This window comes from Balaenoptera borealis (assembly GCF_965194805.1).
Source record: "Balaenoptera borealis genome assembly, chromosome: 4".
In the NCBI taxonomy this organism is placed as follows: domain Eukaryota; kingdom Metazoa; phylum Chordata; class Mammalia; order Artiodactyla; family Balaenopteridae; genus Balaenoptera; species Balaenoptera borealis.
The window spans coordinates 38,330,836-38,357,627 of record NC_138861.1 but is presented as its reverse complement, the minus strand read 5'-3'; the positions used below and the strand labels follow the sequence as shown (position 1 = coordinate 38,357,627).

At 39.8% G+C, this 26,792-nt stretch overlaps 1 protein-coding gene across 8 annotated transcripts in view; it reads right to left on the bottom strand.

Annotated features, from left to right (window-relative positions):
- Positions 1-26,792, bottom strand: part of ARHGAP10 (Rho GTPase activating protein 10) — a 335,488-nt gene that overhangs the window by 157,247 nt on the left and 151,449 nt on the right. For all 8 annotated transcript variants that reach the window (XR_014243606.1, XR_014243607.1, XM_082388998.1 and 5 more), the window contains 2 exons: positions 3,355-3,436; positions 1,365-1,410 (listed from right to left, as the gene is read on the bottom strand). Coding sequence is in view for 6 of the 8 variants with exons in the window: in XM_082388998.1 (XP_082245124.1) it covers positions 1,365-1,410; positions 3,355-3,436 (128 nt within the window). In the remaining 2 variants the exon portion in view is untranslated. The remainder of the gene's footprint in view (positions 1-1,364; positions 1,411-3,354; positions 3,437-26,792) is intronic.

The following is a 26,792-nucleotide window of genomic DNA, read 5'->3' as shown; positions in this document are numbered from 1 at the left end:
TTTCATATTTTACACCATGCCCTAAGCATTTAACATTTTATTATTTTCATAATGAATTTAAAACAGATGATTCATGTAGCAAAAAAAGATTTTGAAAATATAATTTTATATTGTTTTCTAATATGGATACTTAACCATGATTAGGCTGACCTATATGAATACCCTAATAAAAGGCAATTCTTGTTTCAAAAATGCAATCAGGGAAAGTGAATGCTTTATTCTGTATTTAGAACTCAGGAGCAGGAATACTAAATAACTCTTTGTCCTCAGAGGGGATAGCATGAACAAGTCATGAACATAAACTGTGCAGGTTTACAATTAAGCTGGGAGAGCATTTTAAGGAGGAAAATTGGGCAGTGGTTTACTTTTTTCAGGATCCACTATTCACAACATTTATATAAAATGCCAAGTGTTTCTTTCTGCTTAGCAAAACTACTTTTCCAAAGAAAGGCATGTTTTTGTTTTTCTATAAAAACAAGAAAAGAAAGAGAGAAAGAGAAGGAAAGAGGGGGAAAGAGAAAGAGGGAAGAGAAAGAAAAGCAAAAGAAAGGACGAAGGGGAAGAAGAGGTACTTCGGTGACTGACAACCTTCCCCGGCACCAGGTCAATTTTCAGTGGCAGGCTAAGTGATATACACATCATGATCATTTCAAAATCATGGGTATTTAACAATGTTTCCAAACTGTGGACGTTGACAAATGTAGTTTCATTCCTCCAAAGATATTAAAAGTAGATTCATAAAGAACCCAGCAAATTTGATCACATTTTCACTTTATCTCAGTACAAATCAAGAGTACAGAGCTAGGGAGTAATTCCTTTTCCTCTAGTGCATACAATGCAAGTGAAAATTATTGTCCTAGAATACCTGAACGTGTTTGGCTGTTGTTTGTTTTATTTTCTAAGGTGCAATGCTATACTATTTGTACAGCCCATACTCAAGAGACTTTAAGGATAAAGTATATTAAGGGTGGAGGTGAGAAGGGTTGAGAACAGGGGACCTCATAAACAGTTCCTATCCACAGGAGTTTACAACTTAGGAAGTTGACAGATGCATAACTGAAACTCATGTATTCATTTGTGGCTATAAAAACAAATACCAAAGTGAATTACAGAGAAAGTTTTTTTCGGTTTTATATAGAAAGACTGGAAAGAAAAACGCTCAGAGATGGGAAAGATCAAGGAGGGTTACAGCTGTCCAGGAAAATCTGAGGAGGTCCTCAATGAATAAGACATCTACTACTTAGAGAACTAACACAGACAGGGTACAGAGAGTAAGCACCCAGCAACTGTTTGACATCAGTAATAAAAACAAAATAACTCATGAGAAAGGGAGACAACAGTCATTTTTATAAATTAGCACTTACTTCCTTCTGGTCTTGGGATGATGGCTCTATTGAAACTAGGGAACAGCTAATAAAAGAGAAAAGGGGGAAACAATATTTTTAGCAAATCAATAAAAGTGATTCCAGTAGGCACACCTAGGGACTGTACAAAAAATACACTGACATTGGTAAATCACCTATCATGCAAAGATAGGTAACAAAAAGGAGCACTCTGGGTCTCCTTTGTCTCTCACTGAGATATTGCCAAAGTAGCAAAAATAAGATGAAGGGGCCAGGACTGAAAGTTCATGTAAATTTGAAATGCTCAAACGAATGGCTGCATTCTAATCAGTAAGCTCATTTTTTTCATCACTATTTCTAAAATCTGCTGTTTACTTAAGAAACACACGACTCCTGCCCATAATTTTAATAACCACATCTGAAATATCAAGGTGATGATCCCAGGCTGCCTCTGAGAATTCTGCGCTGTCCCGTTATTTGCAAGGCACATACATCACCTGGAAAAAATACACAGTGCCTTAAGTGACCTCTTGTAAACACATAGCTGAATATTTATTTTCTTTCTACATACTTGCCTTTGTCTGTATATCTCGAATTAATTACTTGGCTTTTTCACTCTAAAGGAGAGCTTATACGTCTTCAAGGTTACACTGCCTTTGGCAATAGACTTATTTCTTCATGACTTAGTCATGGGATCATTTTACTATGCAAATAAGCAAACTCACTTTCCAAAGAACTTCTTGAATCTCTGGGGGAACAAGTCCCAGTCACTGCCTTGCCTTTACTAGAGAGAATTAGGACAACCTGTTTTGGATCTCAGCAACTGTCAATGCTGGAAGTACTCCTGACTCCCAGCTAAAATTTTCAAGGACAAATTAAGAGTAAATAGAAATAAAACCACGGAGGCTAAATGTAGATCAAGCATAAGAAAATGATACACAATTCCAATCACTGCCTTTTTCCTCCAAGAATGATACATTCTCCTATATAGGATGTATTTTTAAAAGATGTAATTTGGGCTTCCATTTCTCAAACACCACATCAAGATTGCCACACGCGTTGCTGCCCAGCCTCTCTGCCTTATTTCCTACGCTCTCAGTGTGCTCCCTACTACCATCAGATAACAATATATTTTGCCCGTTTCATAAGCTCTATCCTGACACCTCTCTTTTTACTACATATGACCCCTCTTCCACTTTGCAAATCATGCTCTTTCCTCTTTTTATTTTAAATCCTGCTGAAATGGCAAATGCTCTCCAGGTAAGCCCACCTGGTACCTGCACTGGCGGTTTGTTCAGAGTCATAAGACTGTAAGCGGAGTTGATTAAAATTGGTTCTACGGTGTTTTCTATAATCATCCTCACTAAGTCCCCCATTCAACAGATGAGCTATCCAATTCTCAGCTCCCAAATGCCACCAGTCCACTGAGAGGAAGGTAGTGCTTGAATAAGGTGGCAAACTGACTGAATTCCTGTGCCTCTGGCTCTCTATCACTGCCTTTAATTTATTCCTCAAACCAATCTGAATACAGAGGCCCATTCACTACGGCTACATAATATTGCACCCTGTGAATCATTAGGCTGAACCATAAATTGGCAAATGATGCAAAATAAGTACAGCAGTCACTTCTAATATTGCCTGCACAGCCTCATATTTACTGTTCCATCTCCACTGAGATCAAATTGCAAGCATTTATTGTGTTCATCACCCAAAGTACTGTCACAGGTAGGAAAAAAGAAATTGAGGATTCAGATGAGTTCCTCAAGCAAAGCAAATCCTAGCAGCAAAGTCAAGAAAAATCAAAAATAAAAACTAACGATATACCAGTCTCATGTGTGCCCCTGCTACCTCAAGCCAAATTTGTAGAATACCGAATGCTTCCAAGAGGAATTCAGACACCAGTTTCAGCAGGGAACTTTTTTCAAATACTATAAAGCAAAAACAACATGAAAACGAACACAAGCCAACTCTACAGGATTTGAAATAAAACTCAACCATTGGTTATTCTTACAGCTTCTTTTCCACCCAGAGCTTCCAACCACTGCTTCCTCTCTTCTTCCGAAAACGCCTGCATGGTCAAAGAAACTCCAGGCCTGCAAGACACCAGGAACAGATCAGGTTACCCCTTGGCTGCTAAAAACAAACCTCCTTTTCTACTTTCTAATTTTTCATTGTGGTGATTGTTTCTTTTAAATTTTCAATTGTGATAAAATACACAGAACATAAAATATACCATCTTCACCATTTTTAACTACACAGTTGAGCAGTGTTGAGTCCAGTCTCCAGAACTCTTCATCTTGTAAAACTAAAACTCTGTACCCATGAAAAAGTCCCCATTTCCCCTCCTCACAGCCCCTGACAACCACCCTTCTTCCTTCTGTCTCTGTGAATTTGATTATTCTAGGTAACTCTTAGAAGTGGACTCATACAGTATTTGCCTTTTTTGTGATTTGCTTATTTCACTTAGTAAAGTATCCTCCATTTTCATCCATGCTATAGCCTGCGTCAGAATTTCCTTCCTTTTTAAGGCTGAACAGAATTCCACTGTATGTACAGACCACATTTTGCTTATCCATTCATCCATCAATGGACATGTGGCTTGTTTCCACATGGCTACTGTAAACAATGCTGCTATCAACATAGGTGTACAAATATCTCCTTGAGACCCTGCTTCCAATTCTTTTGGGTATATACCCACAAGTGGAGTTGTCCAGCATGACATAATAAATGTATGTCTGGTCTCTGACCCTATTTCCTGGCACACAGCTCCTAAAACCCTTAGAATCTCTGCAATGATGTGTCATTTTGTATACTAATGAGCTGACGGGACTGGGGGGCTCCTGGAAAGTCTCAGGATGAGGGCCGGTTGCCAAGGGAACCAACCACGTGATTGAGGATTAGAACTTTCAGCTCCACCCCACCCATACACCTCCCAGGAGTGGGGTAGGGCTGGAAATTGACTTCAAACACCAATGGCCAACGATTTAATCAATCATTCCTGCACAATGAAGCCTCCACAAAAATCCCTGGGGTTGAAATAGGGGGCAAGATGGTGGAAGAGTAAGACGCGGAGATCACCTTCCTTCCCATAGATACAGTAGAAATACATCTACACGTGGAACTGCTCCTACAGAACACCCACTGAACGCTGGCAGAAGACGTCAGACCTCCCAAAAGGCAAGAAAATCCCCACGTACTTGGGTAGGGTAAAAGAAAAAAGAAATAACAGAGACAAAAGAATAGGGACGGGACCTGCGCCAGTGGGAGGGAGCCGTGAAGGAGGAAAGGTTTCCAGGCACTAGGAAGCCCCTTTGCGGGCAGAGAGTGCGGGTGGCAGAGGGGGGAAGCTTCGGAGCCACGGACGAGAGCGCAGCCACAGGGGTGCGGAGGGCAAAGCGGAGAGACTCCCGCACAGAGGCTCGGCGCCAACCAGCACTCACCAGCCCGAGAGGCTTGTCTGCTCACCCGCCGGGGTGGGCGGGGGCTAGGAGCTGAGGCTCGGGCTTTGGTGCTAGCCGGGAGGGAGTCCAGGAAAAAGTCTGCAGCTGCCGAAGAGGCAAGAGACTTTTTCTTGCCTCTTTGTCTCGCGGCGCGCAAGGAGAGGGGATTCAGAGCGCTGCCTAAACAAAATCCAGAGACGGGTGCAAGCCGCGGCTATCAGCGCAGATCCCACAGCAACAGGGGCGCAGGGGGAAAAACGGAGAGATTCCCGCACAGAGGCTCAGCGCCGAGCAGCGCTCACCAGCCCGAGAGGCTTGTCTGCTCACCCGCTGGGGCAGGCGGGGCTGGGAGCTGAGGCGCGGGCTTCGGTCGGATCGCAGGGAGAGGACTGGGGTTGGCGGCGTGAACACAGCCTGAAGGGGTTGGCGTGCCGCGGCGAGCTGGGAGGGAGCCGGAGAGGAGGTCTGCAGCCGCCGAAGAGGCAAGAGACTCTTTCTAGCCTCTTTGTTTTGCGGCGCGCAAGGAGAGGGGATTCAGAGCGCCGCCTAGACGAACTCCAGAGGCGGGCGTGAGCCGCGGCTAACAGCGCGGACCCCAGAGACGGGCGCGAGCCGCGGCCATCAGCGCGGACCCCAGAGACTGGTAGGAAACGCTAAGGCTGCTGCTGCCACCACCAAGAAGCCTGTGTGCGAGCACAGGTCACTCTCCACACTGCCCCTCCCGGGAGCCAGGGCAGCTCACCACTGCCAGGCTCCCGTGATCCGGGGACAACTTCCCCGGGAGAACACACAGCGCGCCTCAGGCTGCTGCAATGTCACGACGTCACGACGCCTCTGACGCCGCAGGCTCGCCCCGCCTCCTCCGTACCACTCCCTCCCCCGGCCTGAGTGAGCCAGAGCCCCCGATGCAGCTGCTCCTTTAACCCCATTCTGTCTGGGTGGGGAACAGACGCCCTCAGGCGACGTACATGCAGAGGCGGGTCCAAATCCAAAGCTGAACGCTGGGAGCTGTACGAACAAAGAAGAGAAAGGGAAATCTCTCCCAGCAGCCTTGGAAGCAGCAGATTAAAGCTCCACAAACAACTTGATGTGCCTGCATCTGTTGAATACCTGAACAGACAACGAATCATCCCAAATTCAAAAGGTGGACTTTAGGAGCAGGATATATTAATTTCCCCTTTTCCTTTTTTTGTGAGTGTATATGTGTATGCTTCTGGGTGAGATTTTGTCTGTATAGCTTTGCTTTCACCATCAGTCCTAGGGTTAGGTCCGTCCATTTTTTTTTTTTTTTACATAAAAAATTTTTTTTTCCTAATATATGTTTTCTTAATAATTTTTTCCGTATTTTCTATTTTTAGAAATTAAAAAAAATTTTAATAAGTTTTTTCATACTTTTTTATTTTAAAAAATTAAAAATTTTTTTTCTTAAAAAATTTTTTTTCTTATTTTTTACTATAAAAAATTAATAAACCTATTTTTAAAAATTAAAAAAAAATTTTTCTGAATACATTTACTCTTAATAATTTTTTTTCTTATTTTTTATTATAATAGCTTTATTTTATTTTATTTTATCCTCTTTTTTTCTTTCTATTTTTTTCTCCCTTATATTCTGAGCTGTGTGGATGAAAGGCTCTTGGTGCTCCAGCCAGGCATCAGGGCTGTGCCTCTGAGGTGGGAGAGCCAACTTCAGGACACTGGTCCACAAGAGACCTACTAGCTCCACGTAATACCAAACGGCAAAAATCTCTCAGAGATCTCCATCTCAACATCAAGACCCAGCTTCACTCAACGACCAGCAAGCTACAGTGCTGGACACCCTATGCCAAACAACTAGCAAGACAGGAACACAGCCCCATCCATTAGCAGGGAGGCTGCCTAAAATCATAAGGCCACAGACACCCCAAAACACACCACCAGACGTGGACGTGCCCACCAGAAAGACAAGATTCAACCTCATCCACCAGAACACAGGCAATAGTCCCCTCCACCAGGAAGCCTACACAACCCACTGAACCAACCTTACCCACTGGGGACAGATACCAAAAACAACGGGAACTACGAACCTGCAGCCTGTGAAAAGGAGACCCCAAACACAGTAAGATAAGCAAAATGAGACGACAGAAAAACACACAGCAGATGAAGGAGCAGGGTCAAATCACACCAGACCTATCAAATGAAGAGGAAATAGGTAGTCTACCTGAAAAAGAATTCAGAATAATGATAGTAAGGATGATCCAAAATCTTGGAAATAGAATAGACAAAATGCAAGAAACATTTAACAAGGACGTAGAAGAACTAAAGAGGAACCAAGCAATGATGAAAAACACAATAAATGAAATTAAAAATACTCTAGATGGGATCAATAGCAGAATAACTGAGGCAGAAGAAAGGATAAGTGACCTGGAAGATAAAATGGTGGAAATAACTACTGCAGAGCAGGATAAAGAAAAAAGAATGAAAAGAACTGAGGACAGTCTCAGAGACCTCTGGGACAACATTAAACACACCAACATTCGAATTATAGGGGTCCCAGAAGAAGAAGAGAAAAAGAAAGGGACTGAGAAAATATTTGAAGAGATTATAGTTGAAAACTTCCCTAATATGGGAAAGGAAATAGTTAATCAAGTCCAGGAAGCACAGAGAGTCCCATACAGGATAAACCCAAGGAGAAACACGCCAAGACACATATTAATCAAACTGTCAAAAATTAAATATAAAGAAAACATATTAAAAGCAGCAAGGGAAAAACAACAAATAACACACAAGGGAATCCCCATAAGGTTAACATCTGATCTTTCAGCAGAAACTCTGCAAGCCAGAAGGGAGTGGCAGGATATACTTAAAGTCATGAAGGAGAAAAACCTACAACCAAGGTTAATCTACCCAGCAAGGATGTCATTCAGATGTGATGGAGAAATTAAAACCTTTACAGACAAGCAAAAGCTGAGAGAGTTCAGCACCACCAAACCAGCTTTACAACAAATGCTAAAGGAACTTCTCTAGGCAAGAAACACAAGAGAAGGAAAACACCTACAATAACAAACCCAAAACATTTAAGAAAATGGGACTAGGAACATATATATCGATAATTACCTTGAATGTAAATGGATTAAATGCTCCCACCAAAAGACACAGACTGGCTGAATGGATACAAAAACAAGACCCATATATATGCTGTCTACAAGAGACCCACTTCAGACCTAGAGACACATACAGACTGAAAGTGAGGGGATGGAAAAAGATATTCCATGCAAATGGAAATCAAAAGAAAGCTGGAGTAGCAATTCTCATATCAGACAAAATAGACTTTAAAATAAAGAATATTATAAGAGACAAAGAAGGACACTATATAATGATCAAGGGATCGATCCAAGAGGAAGGTATAACAATTGTAAATATTTATGCACCCAACATAGGAGCACCTCAATACATAAGGCAAATACTAACAGCCATAAAAGGGGAAATCGACAGCAACACAATCATAGTAGGGGACTTTAACACCCCACTTTCACCAAAGGACAGATCATCCAAAATGAAAATAAATAAGGAAACACAAGCTTTAAATGATACATTAAACAAGATGGACTTAATTGATATTTATAGGACATTCCACCCAAAAACAACAGAATACACATTTTTCTCAAGTGCGCATGGAACATTCTCCAGGATAGATCATATCTTGGGTCACAAATCAAGCCTTGGTAAATTTAAGAAAATTGAAATCGTATCAAGTATCTTTTCCGACCACAATGCTATGAGACTAGATATCAATTACAGGAAAAGACGTGTAAAAAATATAAACACATGGAGGCTACACAATACACTACTTAATAACGAAGTGATCACTGAAGAAATCAAAGGGGAAATCAAAAAATACCTAGAAACAAATGACAATGGAGATACAACGACCCAAAACCTATGGGACGCAGCAAAAGCAGTGCTAAGAGGGAAGTTTATAGCAATACAAGCCTACCTCAAGAAACAGGAAACATCTCGAATAAACAACCTAACCTTTCACCTAAAGCAATTAGAGAAAGAAGAACTAAAAAACCCCAAAGCTAGCAGAAGGAAAGAAATCATAAAGATCAGGTCAGAAATAAATGAAAAAGAAATGAAGGAAACAATAGCAAAAATCAATAAAACTAAAAGCTGGTTCTTTGAGAAGATAAACAAATTTGATAAACCATTAGCCAGACTCATCAAGAGAAAAAGGGAGAAGACTCAAATCAATAGAATTAGAAATGAAAAAGGAGAAGTAACCACTGACACTGCAGAAATACAAAAGATCATGAGAGATTACTACAAGCAACTCTACGCCAATAAAATGGACAACCTGGAAGAAATGGACAGATTCTTAGAAATGCACAAACTGCCGAGACTGAACCAGGAAGAAATAGAAAATATGAACAGACCAATCACAAGCACTGAAATTGAAACTGTGATTAAAAATCTTCCAACAAACAAAAGCCCAGGACCAGATGGCTTCACAGGTGAATTCTATCAAACATTTAGAGAAGAGCTAACACCTATTCTTCTCAAACTCTTCCAAAATATTGCAGAGGGAGGAACACTCCCAAACTCATTCTACGAGGCCACCATTACCCTGATACCAAAACCAGACCAAGATGTCACAAAGAAAGAAAACTACAGGCCAATATCACTGATGAACATAGATGCAAAAATCCTCAACAAAATACTCGCAAACAGAATCCAACAGCACATTAAAAGGATCATACACCATGATCAAGTGGGGTTTATCCCAGGAATGCAAGGATTCTTCAATATACGTAAATCAATCAATGTGATACACCATATTAACAAATTGAAGGAGAAAAACCATATGATCATCTCAATAGATGCAGAGAAAGCTTTCGACAAAATTCAACACCCATTTATGATAAAAGCCCTGCAGAAAGTAGGCATAGAGGGAAATTTCCTCAACATAATAAAGGCCATATATGACAAACCCACAGCCAACATTGTCCTCAATGGTGAAAAACTGAAACCATTTCCACTAAGATCAGGAACAAGACAAGGTTGCCCACTCTCACCACTATTATTCAACATAGTTTTGGAAGTGTTAGCCACAGCAATCAGAGAAGACAAAGAAATAAAAGGAATCCAAATCGGAAAAGAAGAAGTAAAGCTGTCACTATTTGCAGATGACATGATACTATTCATAGAGAATCCTAAAGATGCTACCAGAAAACTCCTAGAGCTAATCAATGAATTTGGTAAAGTAGCAGGATACAAAATTAATGCACAGAAATCTCTTGCATTTCTATACACTAATGACGAAAAATCTGAAAGTGAAATTAAGAAAACACTCCCGTTTACCATTGCAACAAAAAGAATAAAATATCTAGGAATAAACCTACCTAAGGAGACAAAAGACCTGTATGCAGAAAATTATAAGACACTGATGAAAGAAATTAAAGATGATACAAATAGATGGAAAGATATACCATGTTCCTGGATTGGAAGAATCAACATTGTGAAAATGACTCTACTACCCAAAGCAATCTACAGATTCAATGCAATCCCTATCAAACTACCAATGGCATTTTTCACAGAACTAGAACAAAAAATTTCACAATTTGTATGGAAACACAAAAGACCCCGAATAGCCAAAGCAATCTTGAGAACGAAAAATGGAGCTGGAGGAATCAGGCTCCCTGACTTCAGACTATACTACAAAGCTACAGTAATCAAGACAGGTTGGTACTGGCACAAAAACAGAAATATAGATCAATGGAACAGGATAGAAAGCCCAGAGATAAACCCACGCACATATGGTCACCTTATCTTTGATAAAGGAGGCAAGCATATACAGTGGAGAAAAGACAGCCTCTTCAATAAGTGGTGCTGGGAAAATTGGACAGATACATGTAAAAGTATGAAATTAGAACACTCCCTGACACCATGCACAAAAATAAACTCAAAATGGATTAAAGACCTAAGTGTAAGACCAGACACTATCAAACTCTTAGAGGAAAACATAGGCAGAACACTCTATGACATACATCACAGCAAGATTCTTTTTGACCCAGCTCCCAGAGAAATGGAAATAAGAACACAAATAAACAAATGGGACCTAATGAAACTTAAAAGCTTTTGCACAGCAAAGGAAACCATAAACAAGACCAAAAGACAACCATCAGAATGGGAGAAAATATTTGCAAATGAAGCAACTGACAAAGGATTAATCTCCAAGATTTACAAGCAGCTCATGCAGCTCAATAACAAAAAAACGAACAACCCAATCCAAAAATGGGCAGAAGACCTAAATAGACATTTCTCCAAAGAAGATATACAGATGGCCTACAGACACATGAAAGAATGCTCAACATCATTAATCATTAGAGAAATGCAAATCAAAACTACAATGAGATATCATCTCACACCGGTCAGAATGGCCATCATCAAAAAATCTAGAAACAATAAATGCTGGAGAGGGTGTGGAGGAAAGGGAACTCTCTTGCACTGTTGGTGGGAATGTAAATTGATACAGCCACTATGGAGAACAGTATGGAGTTTCCTTAAAAAACTACAAATAGAACTACCATACGATCCAGCAATCCCACTACTGGGCATATACCCTGAGAAAACCATAGTTCAAAAAGAGTCATGTACCAAAATATTCATTGCAGCACTATTTACAATAGCCAGGACATGGAAGCAACCTAAATGTCCATCGACAGATGAATGGATAAAGAAGATGTGGCACATATATACAATGGAATATTACTCAGCCATAAAAAGAAATGAAATGGAGGTATTTGTAATGAGGTGGATGGAGTTAGAGTCTGTCATACAGAGTGAAGTAAGTCAGAAAGAGAAAAACAAATACAGTATGCTAACACATATATACGGAATCTAAGGGAAAAAAAAAGCCATGAAGAACCTAGTGGCAAGATGGGAATAAAGACACAGACCTACTAGAGAATGGACTTGAGGATATGGGGAGGGGGTGGGGTGAGATGTGACAGGGTGAGAGAGTGTCATGGACATATATACACTACCAAATGTAAAATAGATAGCTAGTGGGAAGCAGCCGCATAGCACAGGGAGATCAGCTCGGTGCTTTGTGACCACCTAGAGGGGTGGGATGGGGAGGGTGGGAGGGAGGGAGATGCAAGAGGGAAGAGATATGGGAACATATTGTATATGTATAACTGATTAACTTTGTTATAAAGCAGAAGCTAACACACCATTGTAAGGCAATTATACTTCAATAAAGATGTTTAAAAAAAAAACAAAACAAAACAAAACAAAAAAAAAAATCCCTGGGGTTCAGAGAGCTTGCAGGCTGATGAGCCCATGAAGATGCTAGAGGGAGAGCACCTAAAGAAGACATGGGAGCTCCAAGCCCCTTCCTCCATACTTTGCCCTACATATGGCTTCATGAATCTCTTCGTCTGTTCCCATTAAAATATCCTTTGTAATAAATCAGCAACAGTAAGTAAACTGTTTTCCAGAGTTCTGTGAGGCATTCTAGCAAATTATCAAACTCAAGGACAGGGTCATGGGAATGCCTGATTTATAACCAAAAGCAAAGTTGACAAAGTGGACTTGTGACTGGCATCTGAAGCGGTAGGGGGCAGTCTTGAGCCCTGGATCTGTTGGGTCTTCATGAACTTTACTTAGTGTCAAAACTAAGTTCAATCATAGGACACTTGGTCTCCACAGAGAATTGGAGAATTGCTTAGTGCAGAGAAACCCACACCATTCTGAGTACAGAAGTGTTCTGTGAGTAGGGAGAAATAGTTTTGTCTCACAAGAGGGGTCAAATGTAATTTTTTTTTTTTTAATGTTGTTCATTTCCACTAACAATGCACAGGGTTCCAATTTCTCCATATCTTCACCAACACTTGTAATTTTCTCTCTCTTTCTCTTTTTTTTTTTTTTGAAAGTAGCCATTCTAATAGGTGTGGGGTGGTAGTAATGATTAAATTTTATTTATAAAAGAGATACATGTTTATTGTTACCCAGGCATGGGCAGAGTGAAAGCAGAAAATCATCTTTCACCCCATCCCAATTCTACTTCCAAGAAGACAGCACTGTTAACCGTTTAGGGTGTTTCCTCTGTATTTTCTTAGAGCTCTGGGTTGGTCCTCAGGGCCAAATGCCAATCTTTCTCAGTTCAGTTTATTTGGACATTTAGATAGTCTGCCAGAAAACTCTTCATATTGGGAAGGAGTCCTAGGTAGAAAAGCCATTAATAATTCCTCTTAAACTGTGGTGGTTTCTCCAATGAAACAAATTTTGTATATTTGATCAAAAGTATTAAAAATGAACCTTTCTGGCAAGGGATGAAAAGGTAGAATATTCCAAACCATAGACAACTGGAAATGAAAATAGATGGTTGAAATGGAAAGTAAACATTCATTCTCCTTTGATACTGAATATACTTTTTAAAGTTAACACTCCTGTAACAGTACTTCACCTCATTTTCAAGTATTGGGTAATCTCTTACAAGTAAAGCAAGCAGCTAGAATCAAGTGCAATTCAATAATCGCTACAATTTTTATAAAGTACTATAAAGCATGCAATACTCCAAAAGCATCATGCCAAATACAAATATGCGATGCCCCCAATGTTCACACCCACAGGCATCAGGCTTTCTCCCCACGTGATGGTTATAAAGCCTGAGAAGTTATGTGCTTCAAGTTCACTACCAAGTAACTATAGCTGCAACTGATAGTCTCTTGTCTTCAACCATTTTCTCCAGACTATGAATTTTGTGGGAAAAAAAAATCACTTGTAATCCCCCAACCCCACTGCTGAACAGCAAAATGGCTCTTTACTGTCTACCCTAAACATTTCAGCGTTGGCCCGGCTCTGCCATCACCTTGGCACTACGGAGCTCGCAACCAAGATTCCACCTCCTCTTGCTCTTCTATGCACAGCATCCTTCTGGAGCAAGAATCGAGGCAAGATGCCCAGAAAACCAGGCTGTTTTAAGAAGTGCCTCGAATGGGACGTGAAGATTTTGGCCCTTATTCTTAGTAACCCACACTGGGCTCAGGGGAGTTAATTAAAATTGTGAGGGAAAACTTCAGATGGCAGGCATGTTTTTCTTTACATCGGTTAAGTGATAAAACAATATTTACACACAGGGGTCTCAGGTCTGCAGGACTGCTCCATTCTTGTAAAGGAGAAGAAACAGCTAAAGACCTCTCCCAAAAGTATATGGAATGAATTCAAACACTTAATATGTAACTAAGTGAACTAAAGTATAAAATGGACAGTAAGAGGCCACAGCAAATATATAACAGAAAGTTAACAGCTTTTCTAATCCAGGAATGGCAAAACCAGCAGAGAAAACGGGACCCCAGGTTAAAAATGGCAAAGTCTGTCACGGGAATACAAACACGGGGTTTACAAACATTCAGTTCAACGACCATTGAACGATTATCCGTTGTGCTTTAGGTCTTGTACCAGAGGGTCAGGAATTACTAAATATCTCACTACCTGCTAGGCACTGGGCTGAGCGCACAGCCCACAAAGGGCTGACTATCTAGCACAGAAAGCAAAAGGTAAACAAATTACAAATAATCAATGAGTTACAAGTACACAGAGCGCTGCCCGGGAGTCAGATAAGTGTAAATGGGTGAAACCAGCTACCTAGAAGGAAAAGAAGAAGTGAGCAGGACATCAGGAGGTGCGTGTCCACATATAAAAGCTTTCAGTTTCAAATATGCTAAACCATTGTGGTCTAGGAGACTTGTCGGTGAGCTAATTCCGCTGCCAGTCTCTTTGGGCAACTTCAGGATTTCAAGGTGCTATGGACTTAGAAAAGGAAAGCCTGGCCTAACCCTGGAAGGTAGGCATCCCTGGGGAAGCGACATTTAATCTGAGGCTTTATGGATAAATGAGCCATGCAGGAGCAATAGGGCCACAGTCGTCCCCTAGACCAAAGAGGCACCTAGGAGGAAAGAGCGCACTTTCTTGGAGCTGGGATCAGCCTCATCACGGGTCCTACAAACCAGCTGGACCAGCAACATGATGGAAAGCTGGAGATGCAGCTCAGGGTCCCGCCACAAAGGGCCTCCTTGGCCATGCTAAGGGTTTGCTTATCCTAAATGTCACTGAAAGTTTTTAGTAGGGGGTTAACATGATCAGATTAAAGGTGTACATGAACACTGGCTGCTGCTGGGCGGAAAACAGACTGAAGAGGGGTGGGTGCAAAGATTCGTTAGAAGACTCAGAGGATAAGACAGAGTGACCAAAATGAAGGAAAAACAAATGAATGGACCTGAGAAATAGTCATGAGGTGCTACTACATACTATGGGCAACAAAATAATGAGTAAGAAAGCTGTCACTTCAAGAATAAAGAATAAAAGACAGATCATTTCCAATATAACGTCAATAACTAGTTAAGGGATTCGGTGAGAGCCAAAAACAACTGTAGCAAATAAGGACTTACTGTACTTATAATACTCAAAATCAGACACCGAACCTGATGAAATTTCCTGTGCTTTCTAGTTTCCTTTTGTTTTCCCCCTAAGGTTTTCCATTCATACTCAAAGGGAGATAATATTTACTACCAGTATATGGTTGGATATTCTTTTTTTTTCAATATTCATTTATTTTATTTATTTATTTTCCTTTTTTTTTTTTTTTGGCTGCGTCGGGTCTTAGTTGTGGCACGCGGAATCTTCATTGAGGCACACGGGTTTCTCTGTAGTTGTGGTGTGCGGGTTTTCTCTCTCTAGTTGTGGCGTGTGGGTTTTCTCTCCCTAGTTGAGGCACGCGAGCTCAAAAGTTGTGGCATGCTGGCTTAGCTGCCCCGCAGTATATGAGATCTTAGTTCCCCAACCAGGGATCGAACCCACATCCCCTGCATTGGAAGGTGGATTCTTTACCACTGGACCACCAGGGAAGTCCCTGGTTGGATACTCTTAACTAAGTTGTACATAGAGCAGCAGATAAGAGAAATAATGACCGGTTCTGATAACTTGGAAGACAAGACAAAAGTACTGAATGATGAAGAGTCATGAACTAGAATTACAGATAGTAAAGTGAGGACAAAAGCAATTGTCAGGCTTCAGATGAAACAGCCATATTACAACTGGATAGAAATCCAATGTGGCATAAAAACTAAAGCGTTATTCTACTCCTTGCCTCCGAGGCATGATGCCTCAGACTTGAGCCCCCTAGACCTTTAAGGGATACGGCAGAGAACAAACAAATCAACCTGCTGAAAGATAAGAGATTCAGTAGCAATCTATCACCTACAAGGAAAGAATTCTATTTCTGTTCCCATTTTGACAAATAATAACACAGTAACACAACAATTCCAGTTTGGAGAATTAATTCATCACACTGTAGTGATTCCTCGGAACACTTCACACTTGCCACATGTTACTTAAAGGGATCAGTCACCAGTATTACAGAAAGCTGGGCCCCATCCTACCACACACGCTGCCCACAGCCATCCACTATAAGCCCCTACCTCTAAATAAAACATCGTGTGCTAAAACACGTTTCAACGATTTTAAATTTCTCAAGTTTCTTCCCCTTTTTTAATAATCAGTTGCTAGGAAATCATTAAGCCAAACTGAGACTTAAGGACACATTTTAAACTACAGTATTAATAGCATCTCATCCTTAAACCATAAAAATTCTCTGGTTTTTGAAACAAAGACATGTTTTATTAATAAGATTTAATGGACATATAGAACAACATGGTGACCAAGAGGCTAGTGAAGAACAGAAAATTTTATAACAATGTGCTGGATTATTCACATTTACATAAAGAAAGAAATAGCAATTATCTCTTTTTCATTTCACGGAGAAGCTAAGGGAAAAACATTAGCGACTCCCCAGAAGCTAGAACCAGGATGGAGAACGTTCTAATTTGGGGTTCTTGGAGCAGATACTGCTGCAATGCGTTACACGGGTCCAGCTGAGGACAGCGCCTCCTCTTTTCCTTCATCAAATAATCATCTCGACCAAACTAACATCGGGTACGAGCTGTGTATCACACACTGTGCTAAACTCTGGATAATCCTGCATGCATAGCAAGGCAAAGCGGATTCCTGGCATACAAAGGCAATGGGATAAACTTCACGAAGGAAAAGTGGACCAGACAAAAGAGAGCACCTGGCCGGGACAGTCTGTCCTTACTTAAAACCAAAATTATTATCTGTAGAGCACAAGGTTGAGAACTGAAATCTGAAGAAACAGGTTAAACAGGTTCTTATTCTTAAATCAGCACCTCAATCTCTTTTCATTCATTCATTCAAAACAGTATGGACTATTACGCATCAGACACTACCCAAGGCAGATGCGTGAGAAACAGTTTTAGGAAACTAGTATCTATCTGTATTCTATGTTTGACCCCTTATCTATTAATTCTCTTTCAACTGCATTTTTTATAGTGCTATCGAAGCACATGGAAGACATGCATTTTCCTTAGATTCTACATGGCAGATCAATGAGCCCGTATATTAAGAAAATATACATGAGCAGAGAGAAACATTCACAAGACATTTATGAGATGTCAATTGATATTATTGTAAATGGAGAAATTAAGAGAAAAAACTAAGCAGCAGCTACCAAAATTTATGATGGTAACAAATCGGGAATATTCTAATGCTTTTCTAAGAGGAATGTTGAAAAGGAAGAGGGGGAAAAAAACCCCAGCACATTACAAGTCCTGCACTAAATTATACTCTAAGGGGAAAGTGCCAAATCCAAGCAAAACACTTTTAAAAGTTTTAGAAATGTAGCAGTCATAATTAGCTTCTCATAAGGGTTGCTGGAAAATTTTTTAAATACATACATTTTCTCCTGAGATAATTAAAGCATGTTACCTGATTTTACTAAGGGGGAAGACTTTATAACAACTTCTTTCTTCTGTCCACTAAAAAGGTGTTTCAAATAGAGCAAGTAAGCAATGATATAGTCACAAGGAGGATTGTTTTCTCCAGTAAAAGTGAATTCAACCCATTAATCATTAGAGAACAGCTGTGTAGAAGTTGTTAAGACAACATCATTCTCACCTTAAGAACATGAACAAGATGGAGAACCTATAAAATCACAGTTTTGTTTTGCTTTATGTTAAACAACCATCTGATGGGACTTCCCTGGTGGTCCAGTGGTTAAGACTCCATGCTTCCAACACAGGGACGTGGGTTGCATCCCTGGTTGGGGAACTAAGATCCCACATGCCGCACGGCACAGCAAGTAGGTAAAGTAAAGTGAAGAACCATATGAGAACTGAAAATGCAAAAAATTCCTAGTTAACTAAAATGCAGAAAGTAACAAGTCCTTTCTTGGAGAGAAGGCATATGTGCACATACAGCTGTTTTCAACCTTTGTGAAGCAGCAGGACAAAGAGGAAGCCATCAGAGATGAGGAAAACAGGATTTTAACAAAGTTTTAAAGGTAGAGTATGAGCTGGTGTGATGGTTTAAATCCTTAGAAGACACAGACACGAAGAGAATGTGAACCCACCCTCTCACTCCTTCCCACGGTGTTTCCCAGGTGCTCAGGGGCAGTCTGAGGGCAGAGCTGAAAGAGGTGTGTCCGCTAAGACTGAGGGACAGGGTGGGAGAGCTTCCGGAGAGGGTTCAGATAGCATCCTCAAATCACAGGAAGCCCATGACTAACAGAATCTAACTAAAGTAACAACAATGCCCAATCTCAGCTCAACCGCCAACTGACCTGACAGCCCTACACATTAGCAGCCTGATGGAAAAATGGGCATGTCCTTTACCAGATATGAATATTACTTACCTTAGTCTCTACTGCTCTCTTACAATCCCTGGTGTTCAACCAGAAAATTACAAGGCATGCAAAGAAGCAAAGAAATGTAACCCAACATCAAGACAGGAAGTAGTCAAGAGAACCAGACCCAGAAATAGCCCAGGTATGGCTGGGAGAGGGGCAGGGGGAGGGGAACTGAAACCTAAAAACAACAGTAAATATGTTAAAGGATCCATGGCAAAAGGGGGCCAACACACATAAACTGATGGGAATTTCAGCAAAGAGATGGAAACTATTAAAAAGACACAAATGGATATGCAAGAAATGAAAAATAAAATAACAATGATGAAGAGTTCAGGAACACACGTTCCACATGCAAAGCAACCAAACCCAAGTCTATATCCCCAACCGCCCCCTTTATCTAACTCACACGCCCAGCCAATATTTCCCCTGCCCTAAAATCACCCCCAGGCCAGATACCAGACAACTGAAAACCACACCTACAGCCTAGAGCTCACCAACATTACTCAGAGTAGCTAATCGTATGCTTTCTCCCCTTCTCTGCCTTACAGACACCCCAGTAAAAGCTCTAGTCTAGGATTTCCATTCACTCCTTCCTGACTCCTGACCAAAACCTGGTGTTTCCCCACATGGCCCTATGTGGCATGGTGTGCCCTCTTCTCTTGGAAAGTGTAAGGAATAAAATTCTCTTCCAATGGCATTAGCCTCTACATGACATCACTCAGCCACCTCGGTAAATTAAAATCCTGCAGGTGTAACTGAAACCATTATCAAATGATCTAACATAATGCAGTTAGAGTTCCAGAACGTGAAGAAAGAGAAAAGGGGGCAAAAGAAGCATATGAGGAGATAATGGCTAAAATTTTCTGAAACTGAGAAGAATTATCAACTCCCATATCCGAGAACTTCAATGAACCCCAAGCAAGATAAAACAAAGAAAACCCCATTTAGGCACCTCATAAAAAGAAAATTTTGAAAGCAGCAAAAGAAAGAGATGACAGGGCTTCCCTGGTGGCACCGTGGTTGAGAAATCTGCCTGCTAATGCAGGGGACACGGGTTCGAGCCCTGGTCTGGGAAGATCCCACATGCCGTGGAGCAACTAGGCCCGTAAGCCACAACTACTGAGGCTACACCTCTGGAGCCTGTGCTCCACAACAAGAGAAGCCACGATAGTGAGAGGCCCGTGCACCGCAATGAGGAGTGGCCCCCGCTTGCCGCAACTAGAGAAAGCCCTCGCACAGAAACGAAGACCCAACACAGCCAAAAATAAATAAATAAAATAAAATAAATTTTTTAAAAAAAGAAAGAGATGACATACAACAGAACAGTAAGAAAGATAGATGACCTGTCATGAGAAAAAAAAAAAATGGAACCTTAAGAAAACAGAAATGACTTCTTAGAAGTGCTGGGGGAAAAAGAAAACTATCAATCCAGAGTTCTACATCCATCAAAAATGAAGGTAAAATAAAGACATTTTCAGGCAGACAAAACATGAAAGAATTCTCCAGCAGATCTGCATTACAAGAAATGCTCAAATTAAATTAGCCTAAGGAACTTAAGGGAAATAGCACAAGATAGAAACTTAGTTCTGCAGAAAAGAATGAAGAAAATCAGGATGGATAAATATTTGATATTAAAAGACATGACGAACTTCCCTGGTGGTCCAGTGGGTAAGACTCTGCGTTCCCAATGCAGGTGGCCCGGGTTCGATCCCTGGTCTGGGAACTAGATCCTGCATGCATGCCACAGCTAAGAGTCCACAGGCCGCAACTAAGAGCCCACATGCTGCAACTAAAGAAAAAAGATACTGCATGCCACAACTAAGACCAGGTGCAGCAAAACTAAATAAATAAATAAATATTTTAAAAATAAAAGACATGAAACCACACACACACACACCCATATATATGTAAATAAAACATTTAATTTTTTAAAAGAGTACTGATTATTAATTTCATAAAGTAAAACTAGTAACGTATTGTTGGGCTCACAGTGTATGTAGAATTAAAGTCTATAAAACAAGGGCACAGAGGGCAAAAGGGTGGTAATTGGAAGTCTACTGTTGTAAGTTTATATTGTTTATGAAAAGGTAAAAATATGGTAATTTAAAAATGCACCTTATACTCTGTAGGACAACTACTAAAAAATGCACATACAAAGAGGCATAACTAAAAATCATACAGAGGAGATAAATCATAGAGGAGATAAAACAGAACACTAAAAAAGACTCAATTCATTCAAAAGAAGGCAGCAAAGGAGGAACAGAGGAACACAGAGCAAACAGAACAAACAGAAAACAAAACCAAGATGGTGGGCTTAAACCCATACATATCCACAACTATACTATATACACATTAACTAAAACCCTGATTAAGATGCAAAGGCTAATACACTGGATTTTTTAAGAGCAGGACTCAATTATATGCTGTTTATGAAAAGCAAAGTTGAAACGTAAAGACACAAAGAGTTAAAAGAAAAAGGATGGAAAAAAAATATGTACACCTGAAACTAACACAGCACTGTTAATCAACTATTCTTCAATATAAAATAAAAAGTGAAAAAAAATATGCCAAGTAAACACTGAGCATAAGAAAGCTAGCGTGGCTATATATATTTTCTTTTTTTAGTGTGGCTATATTAATATCACAAGGTAGATTTCGAGATAAAGATTATTACCAGAAACAGAGAGACATTTCATAATGATAAAAGGGTCACTTCAAGAAGACATAATCATAAACGTGCAGACACAAAAAAGCAAAAGATCTCAAATAATCAATATAGGAAACAAAAATTACAAAATCAAAGGAAAACAGGCACAGCTTCATCAAAGTTAGAGATTTTAACATCCCTGGTTTAGTCACTGATAGAACAATATCAAAAATCAAAACAATACAGAAGATCTGAGCAACAACAACCAGCTTGATCTAACCGACATTTCAAGAACACTACAACAGCAGAAAAATCACTGTTCTCATGTGCACATGGGTCATTTACTAAATAGACCACATTTGGGACAATGAAACAAGTCTAGTAAACTTCAACTCATTGATAAAATACAGAGTATGTTATCTAACCAAAAGAGAATTAAAGTAGAAAAACAATAATAATATTGCACATAGAAAATCCCTATCCATTTGGATTTTTTTTTATATAAATTTATTTTATTTTATTTATTTTTGGCTGCATTGGGAAGCCCGATTTGCAATCTTTAAAACATCTTTCTAGGGACTTACCTGGTGGCGCAGTGGTTAAGAATCCGCCTGCGAATGCAGGGGACACGGGTTCGAGCCCTGGTCCGGCAAGATCCCACATGCCAAGGAGCAACTAAGCCCGTGCGCCGCAACTACTGAGCCTACGCTCTAGAGCCCGCGAGCCACAACTACTGAAGTCCGCGTGCCTACAGCCCGCGCTCCACAACAAGAGAAGCCACCGCAATGAGAGGCCCGTGCACGGCAACAAAGAGAAGCCCCCGCTCGCCCCAACTAGAGAAAAACCAACGCGCAGCAACGGAAACCCAATGCAGCCAATCAATCAATCAATCAATCAATAAATCCTCTTTCTAGACAACACCTGACTAAAAATTCAACACCTATGTCCTAATCACATAAAACTTTTTTTAATTTTCTGGAGCTGAATTACAATGAAAACACTACACATCAAAATTTGTGGGATGCAAGCTAAAGCTGTTTTAGAAGGAAATCTATAGATTTATATGTCTACATTCAAAATAAAATGGAAAATCAATGCTTCCATCTTAAGAAATGTTTAAAAGAAAACCAAAATCCAAAGGAAATAAAAATAAAAGCAAAAAACAATGAAATATAATATGGACAATATGGGTCATCTGAAAAAATTAATAAAACTGATAAAGTTCTAGGCAAGACTTATTGAGAAAAAAATGAAAAACTTCAGTACCAAGCATTAAAAAAGAGGTATCACTACAGATCCTCTTTGAAAATAAGAGGTATTATGAAGAAATTTATTCCAATAAAGTCAAAAGCTTAGAGGAAATAAACAAATTCCTTGAAAACCAATTTATCAAAACTAACACACAAAACTAGGAAATCTGGATATTACTTTACATACTAAATAAATTGAATCTGTAATTTTTAAACTTCCCACAAAAAAACCCACTAGGCTTCACAGGTAAATTCTCCCAAACACTTAAGGAAGAAACCACACAGACACTTTGAAATAACAGAGCCAGATGGAAAAGTTCTCAACTCTCTGAAGCCACCATAACCCTGATATCAAAATCAGACGAAGACATTACAAAAAAAGAGCATAACATACAATATCTGTCACAAACACAAATACCCTCAACCAAATATTAGCAAAAAAAATACAGCAATATCCAATGAAGTTAATACATCACTACCAAGTAGAGTTTATCTCAGAAAAGCAAGGTTAGTTTAACTTAGAAAATTCAATGCAATTCACCCATTAACAAATTAGAGAAAAATATTTAATGATCATTTCAATAGATGCTGACAAGTCTTTTTTTTTCAAAAGTCAACATCTACTTATGATTAAAACTAGGAAGAGACAAAAACTTCCTCAATATAAAAGGCACCTACAAACAATCTTCAGCTAACATCATACTTTACAGTGAATAATAAATGCTTTTCCCCTTAAGATGCAGAATAAGGCAAGATGCCCAATATCACCACTTCCATTCAACATATTATTGGAGGTCTTGGCAGTACAAAAAGACAAGTAAAATAAATAAAAGGCATTCAGATTGGAAAGAAAGCAAGCAAGCTGTCTTTATTCACACATGATGCCATTGTGTACAATAAAAAAAAAAATCTTAAACTACAAGCAATAAATCAACTCAGCAATAGAGTAGGACAAAAACGAACTGCATTTTTATATACTAACAGTATATTGGAAAATGAAATGAAAAACATAATACATTTTAAAATAGCACCCAGAAACATAAAATACTTAGGGAAACTTAACAAAAGTTATCCATGACCCTACATTGAAAACTATAAAACAATGGTGAAATTCAAGACTAAATAAATAGAAGCTCAGACTCATGAATTATTAAAACTCCATATTGAAAATATTAGTCAGCAGATTTTTTGATGAAGGATCCTGATGAAGGATTAGTATCCAGAATACTTAAAATAATTCCTACAAATAAACTGACTGTAAAATTTATATGGAAATGCAAAGGATCTAGAATGGCCAAAACAATTTTGAAAAAAACCAGAGGAATCATACCACCTGGCTTCAAGACCTACTATAAAGCTACAGTATTAATGATAGTGTGGAATTGGCAAAAGGACAAATAAACCAATGGAACAGAATAAGCTAGAATTAGACCTGCAAATACACAGACAAGTGTTTTATGACAAAGGTGCCAAAACAATCCAATGACAGGAAAGTCCTTTTCAACAAATGGTGCTAGAAATACTGGTTATCTGTATAGGTAAAGACAAATAACACACAATCTCCACAAATCACACCACACACTACCCAAAAATCTTCACAAGTCATAGACCCATTATAAAGCTTTCAAAGAGAAAACATGCGGGGACTTCCCTGGTGGCACAGTGGTTAAGACTCTGTGCTCCCAATGCAGGGGGCCCAGGGTTCGATCCCTGGCCAGGGAACTAGACCCCACATGCGTGCCACAACCAAGGAGCCCCCCGGGAGGGAGGGAGGGAGGGAGGGAGGGAGGAAGGAAACATGGGAAAATGTTTTTTGCAACCTTGGGATAGGTAAAGATTTCTCAGAACAAAGAGTTCTACCAATAAAATTTTTTTAAACTGATAAATTCAACTTCATCAAAATTAGAATGTTCTTCTCATCAAAGCACTGTTAAGAAAACGAATAGGCAAACCACAGATCAGAGAAAATACTCACAATTAACATATTCATAATTAATACAGCTGATGAAGGATTAGTATCCAGAAAACTTAATTCCTACAATTCAATAACAAAAAGACCAACAACATATTTTAAATGAGCAAAAGACTTTAATAGACAGTTCACAATGTTAGAAATATAATTGGCCAGAAAGCATATGGAACAGCACTCAATCAACATCACTAGTCATGATCAGCTTAAATGAAAAACACTAACATTATCAAAGGTTGGTTACAGGGTGGAGCAGCTGGAACTCCAATACATCGCTGGTAAGAGGATTAAACTACTTTGGACAATTGTCAACTTTCTTAAAAGTCTCTCTCACACACACACACGCACACCCCCAAACACCCAGCAATCCCACTCAGAGGTATTTATCCAAGAGAAATGAAAACGTGTGTCCACACAAACCCTTGTATACAATTGTTCATTATGACTTTATTTACAAAAGCTAAAAACTTTTTGATTATCCACACTCCAATGTCCTTCAGCATGCATCTTCATGAATAAATTCATATGGATGTCTATTCAGATTTCCATTTAAATATTGGAACCAATATAAAATGTGGCTTTCAGTATGCCACTATCAACAATACCATCCTTAGGGTAAAAATCTTACATTCTATGAAAAACACAGAAGGCTATATACAAGAAATGCTATTTCTAATTCTGCCCACTCCGTTTTCTACCAATTCCACCTAAATTCTTTTAAAATGACTTCCTTTCCTCTTCTCTCTACCCTGGAATCTTAGCAGAATTCTTGAATAATGCACCACGCCTGAAAGGATAATGCCAGACAGAGAGAGCCCTTTGCACTGTGGCTTTATTCATCCCCTGTACTATAACCAATTATGCTATTACACTTTTTTAATTGAAATGTACACCCATAAATACATTTCTGTAAACACGTAAAAGAAAACAGTACAATTCCATTCAATTCCACAAACTCTTGGAGTTGTCTTTTCCAATGCTTTAAAACAGGGCTTCTCAACAGCAACCCTACTGACAGGTTGGACCAGACGGTGCTTTCCTGGGGAGGGCTGTGCTGGGCTGGACATTTACCAGCACTGCTGGCCTCCATCCACTAGACATTAGTAGCAACAGCCTGCACCCCTGCTGCCCTCCCCATCCCAACTGTGACAGTCAAAATGTCCCCAGACATAAAATCACTCACTGTTGAGAACCTCAGACTTCAAGGATTACCATAACATGCTTTCTCAAGATTTCTATGATTCCTTTTGCTTTGGGCCTTTTTCCCTCCGAGTTTCCAAACTGTGACCAAATCTTCAAGATCAAACTTAACAATCAATTTTTCTAGTATAACCTTTCCCAGCCAGCCCTATTCCCTGTTGCTTCTCAGCTCCCTAAGCACCTTAGACAGACCTCTAAACTGTTATTTGTTTGCAAACACTCCCAGTCTGTGAGTTCCCTTAAGGTCAGGCCTTTGAGTCTCTGGTTTACTCTCCCATCCTCAGCGTCAAACACAGTCAATGGCTGTTTAGTTGCCTGAATGGCATGCACTATAAAATACCTACAAATATTACTCCAGCTAATGTGCTACAGAAACATTCTCATTATTATTCAGTCCAATTGCATGGGCTTCTGGAAGCAGTATGCTCTTAGTTCACTCTTTTAAAGTGATAAAGAGTACATTACCATGCACACAGATGCTAAATAAAGTCTCTGGTATAAATGCAGGCTAAATATGCATACTGCTTCAGATACATAGGTGATTTCACCTTCCCATCATCATCATGAAAATACAAATGGGTGAATTATAAAAATACGAAGTATAGGGGCTTCCCTGGTGGCGCAGTGGTTAAGAATCTGCCTGCCAATGCAGGGGACACGGGTTCGAGCCCTGGTCTGGGAAGATCTCACATGCCGCGGAGCGACTAGGCCCGTGAGCCACAATTACTGAGCCTGCGCGTCTGGAGCCTGTGCTCCGCAACAAGAGAGGCCACGATAGTGAGAAGCCCGCGCACCACGATGAAGAGTGGTCCCCGCTCGCCGCAACTAGAGAAAGCCCTCGCACAGAAACGAAGACCCAACACAGCCAAAAATAAATAAATAAATAAATAAATTTATAAAAAAAAAATAAGTATCTTGCCAACATCCTTTCAAGTGCAATATACTAGGACCTAGGCAACATCAAACCAAATATAATATTTGAAATGTCAAATTAATGAAAGCAAAATGGGAAGCATTTTCTTTAAGTGGCGCCTGGCTGTGATGTGTGGGAGAACTTCACAGAATGGCAATTATTTAGCAAGCAAGTGTGTGAGGGTCACAGCACAATGCAGCACGTGGCAGGCATGCCAGTGAAATGGAAAAGCAAGTTATATAACAAAATTGTTGGGGCAGGGGATATTTCACCCTTCAGGGAGGAACGC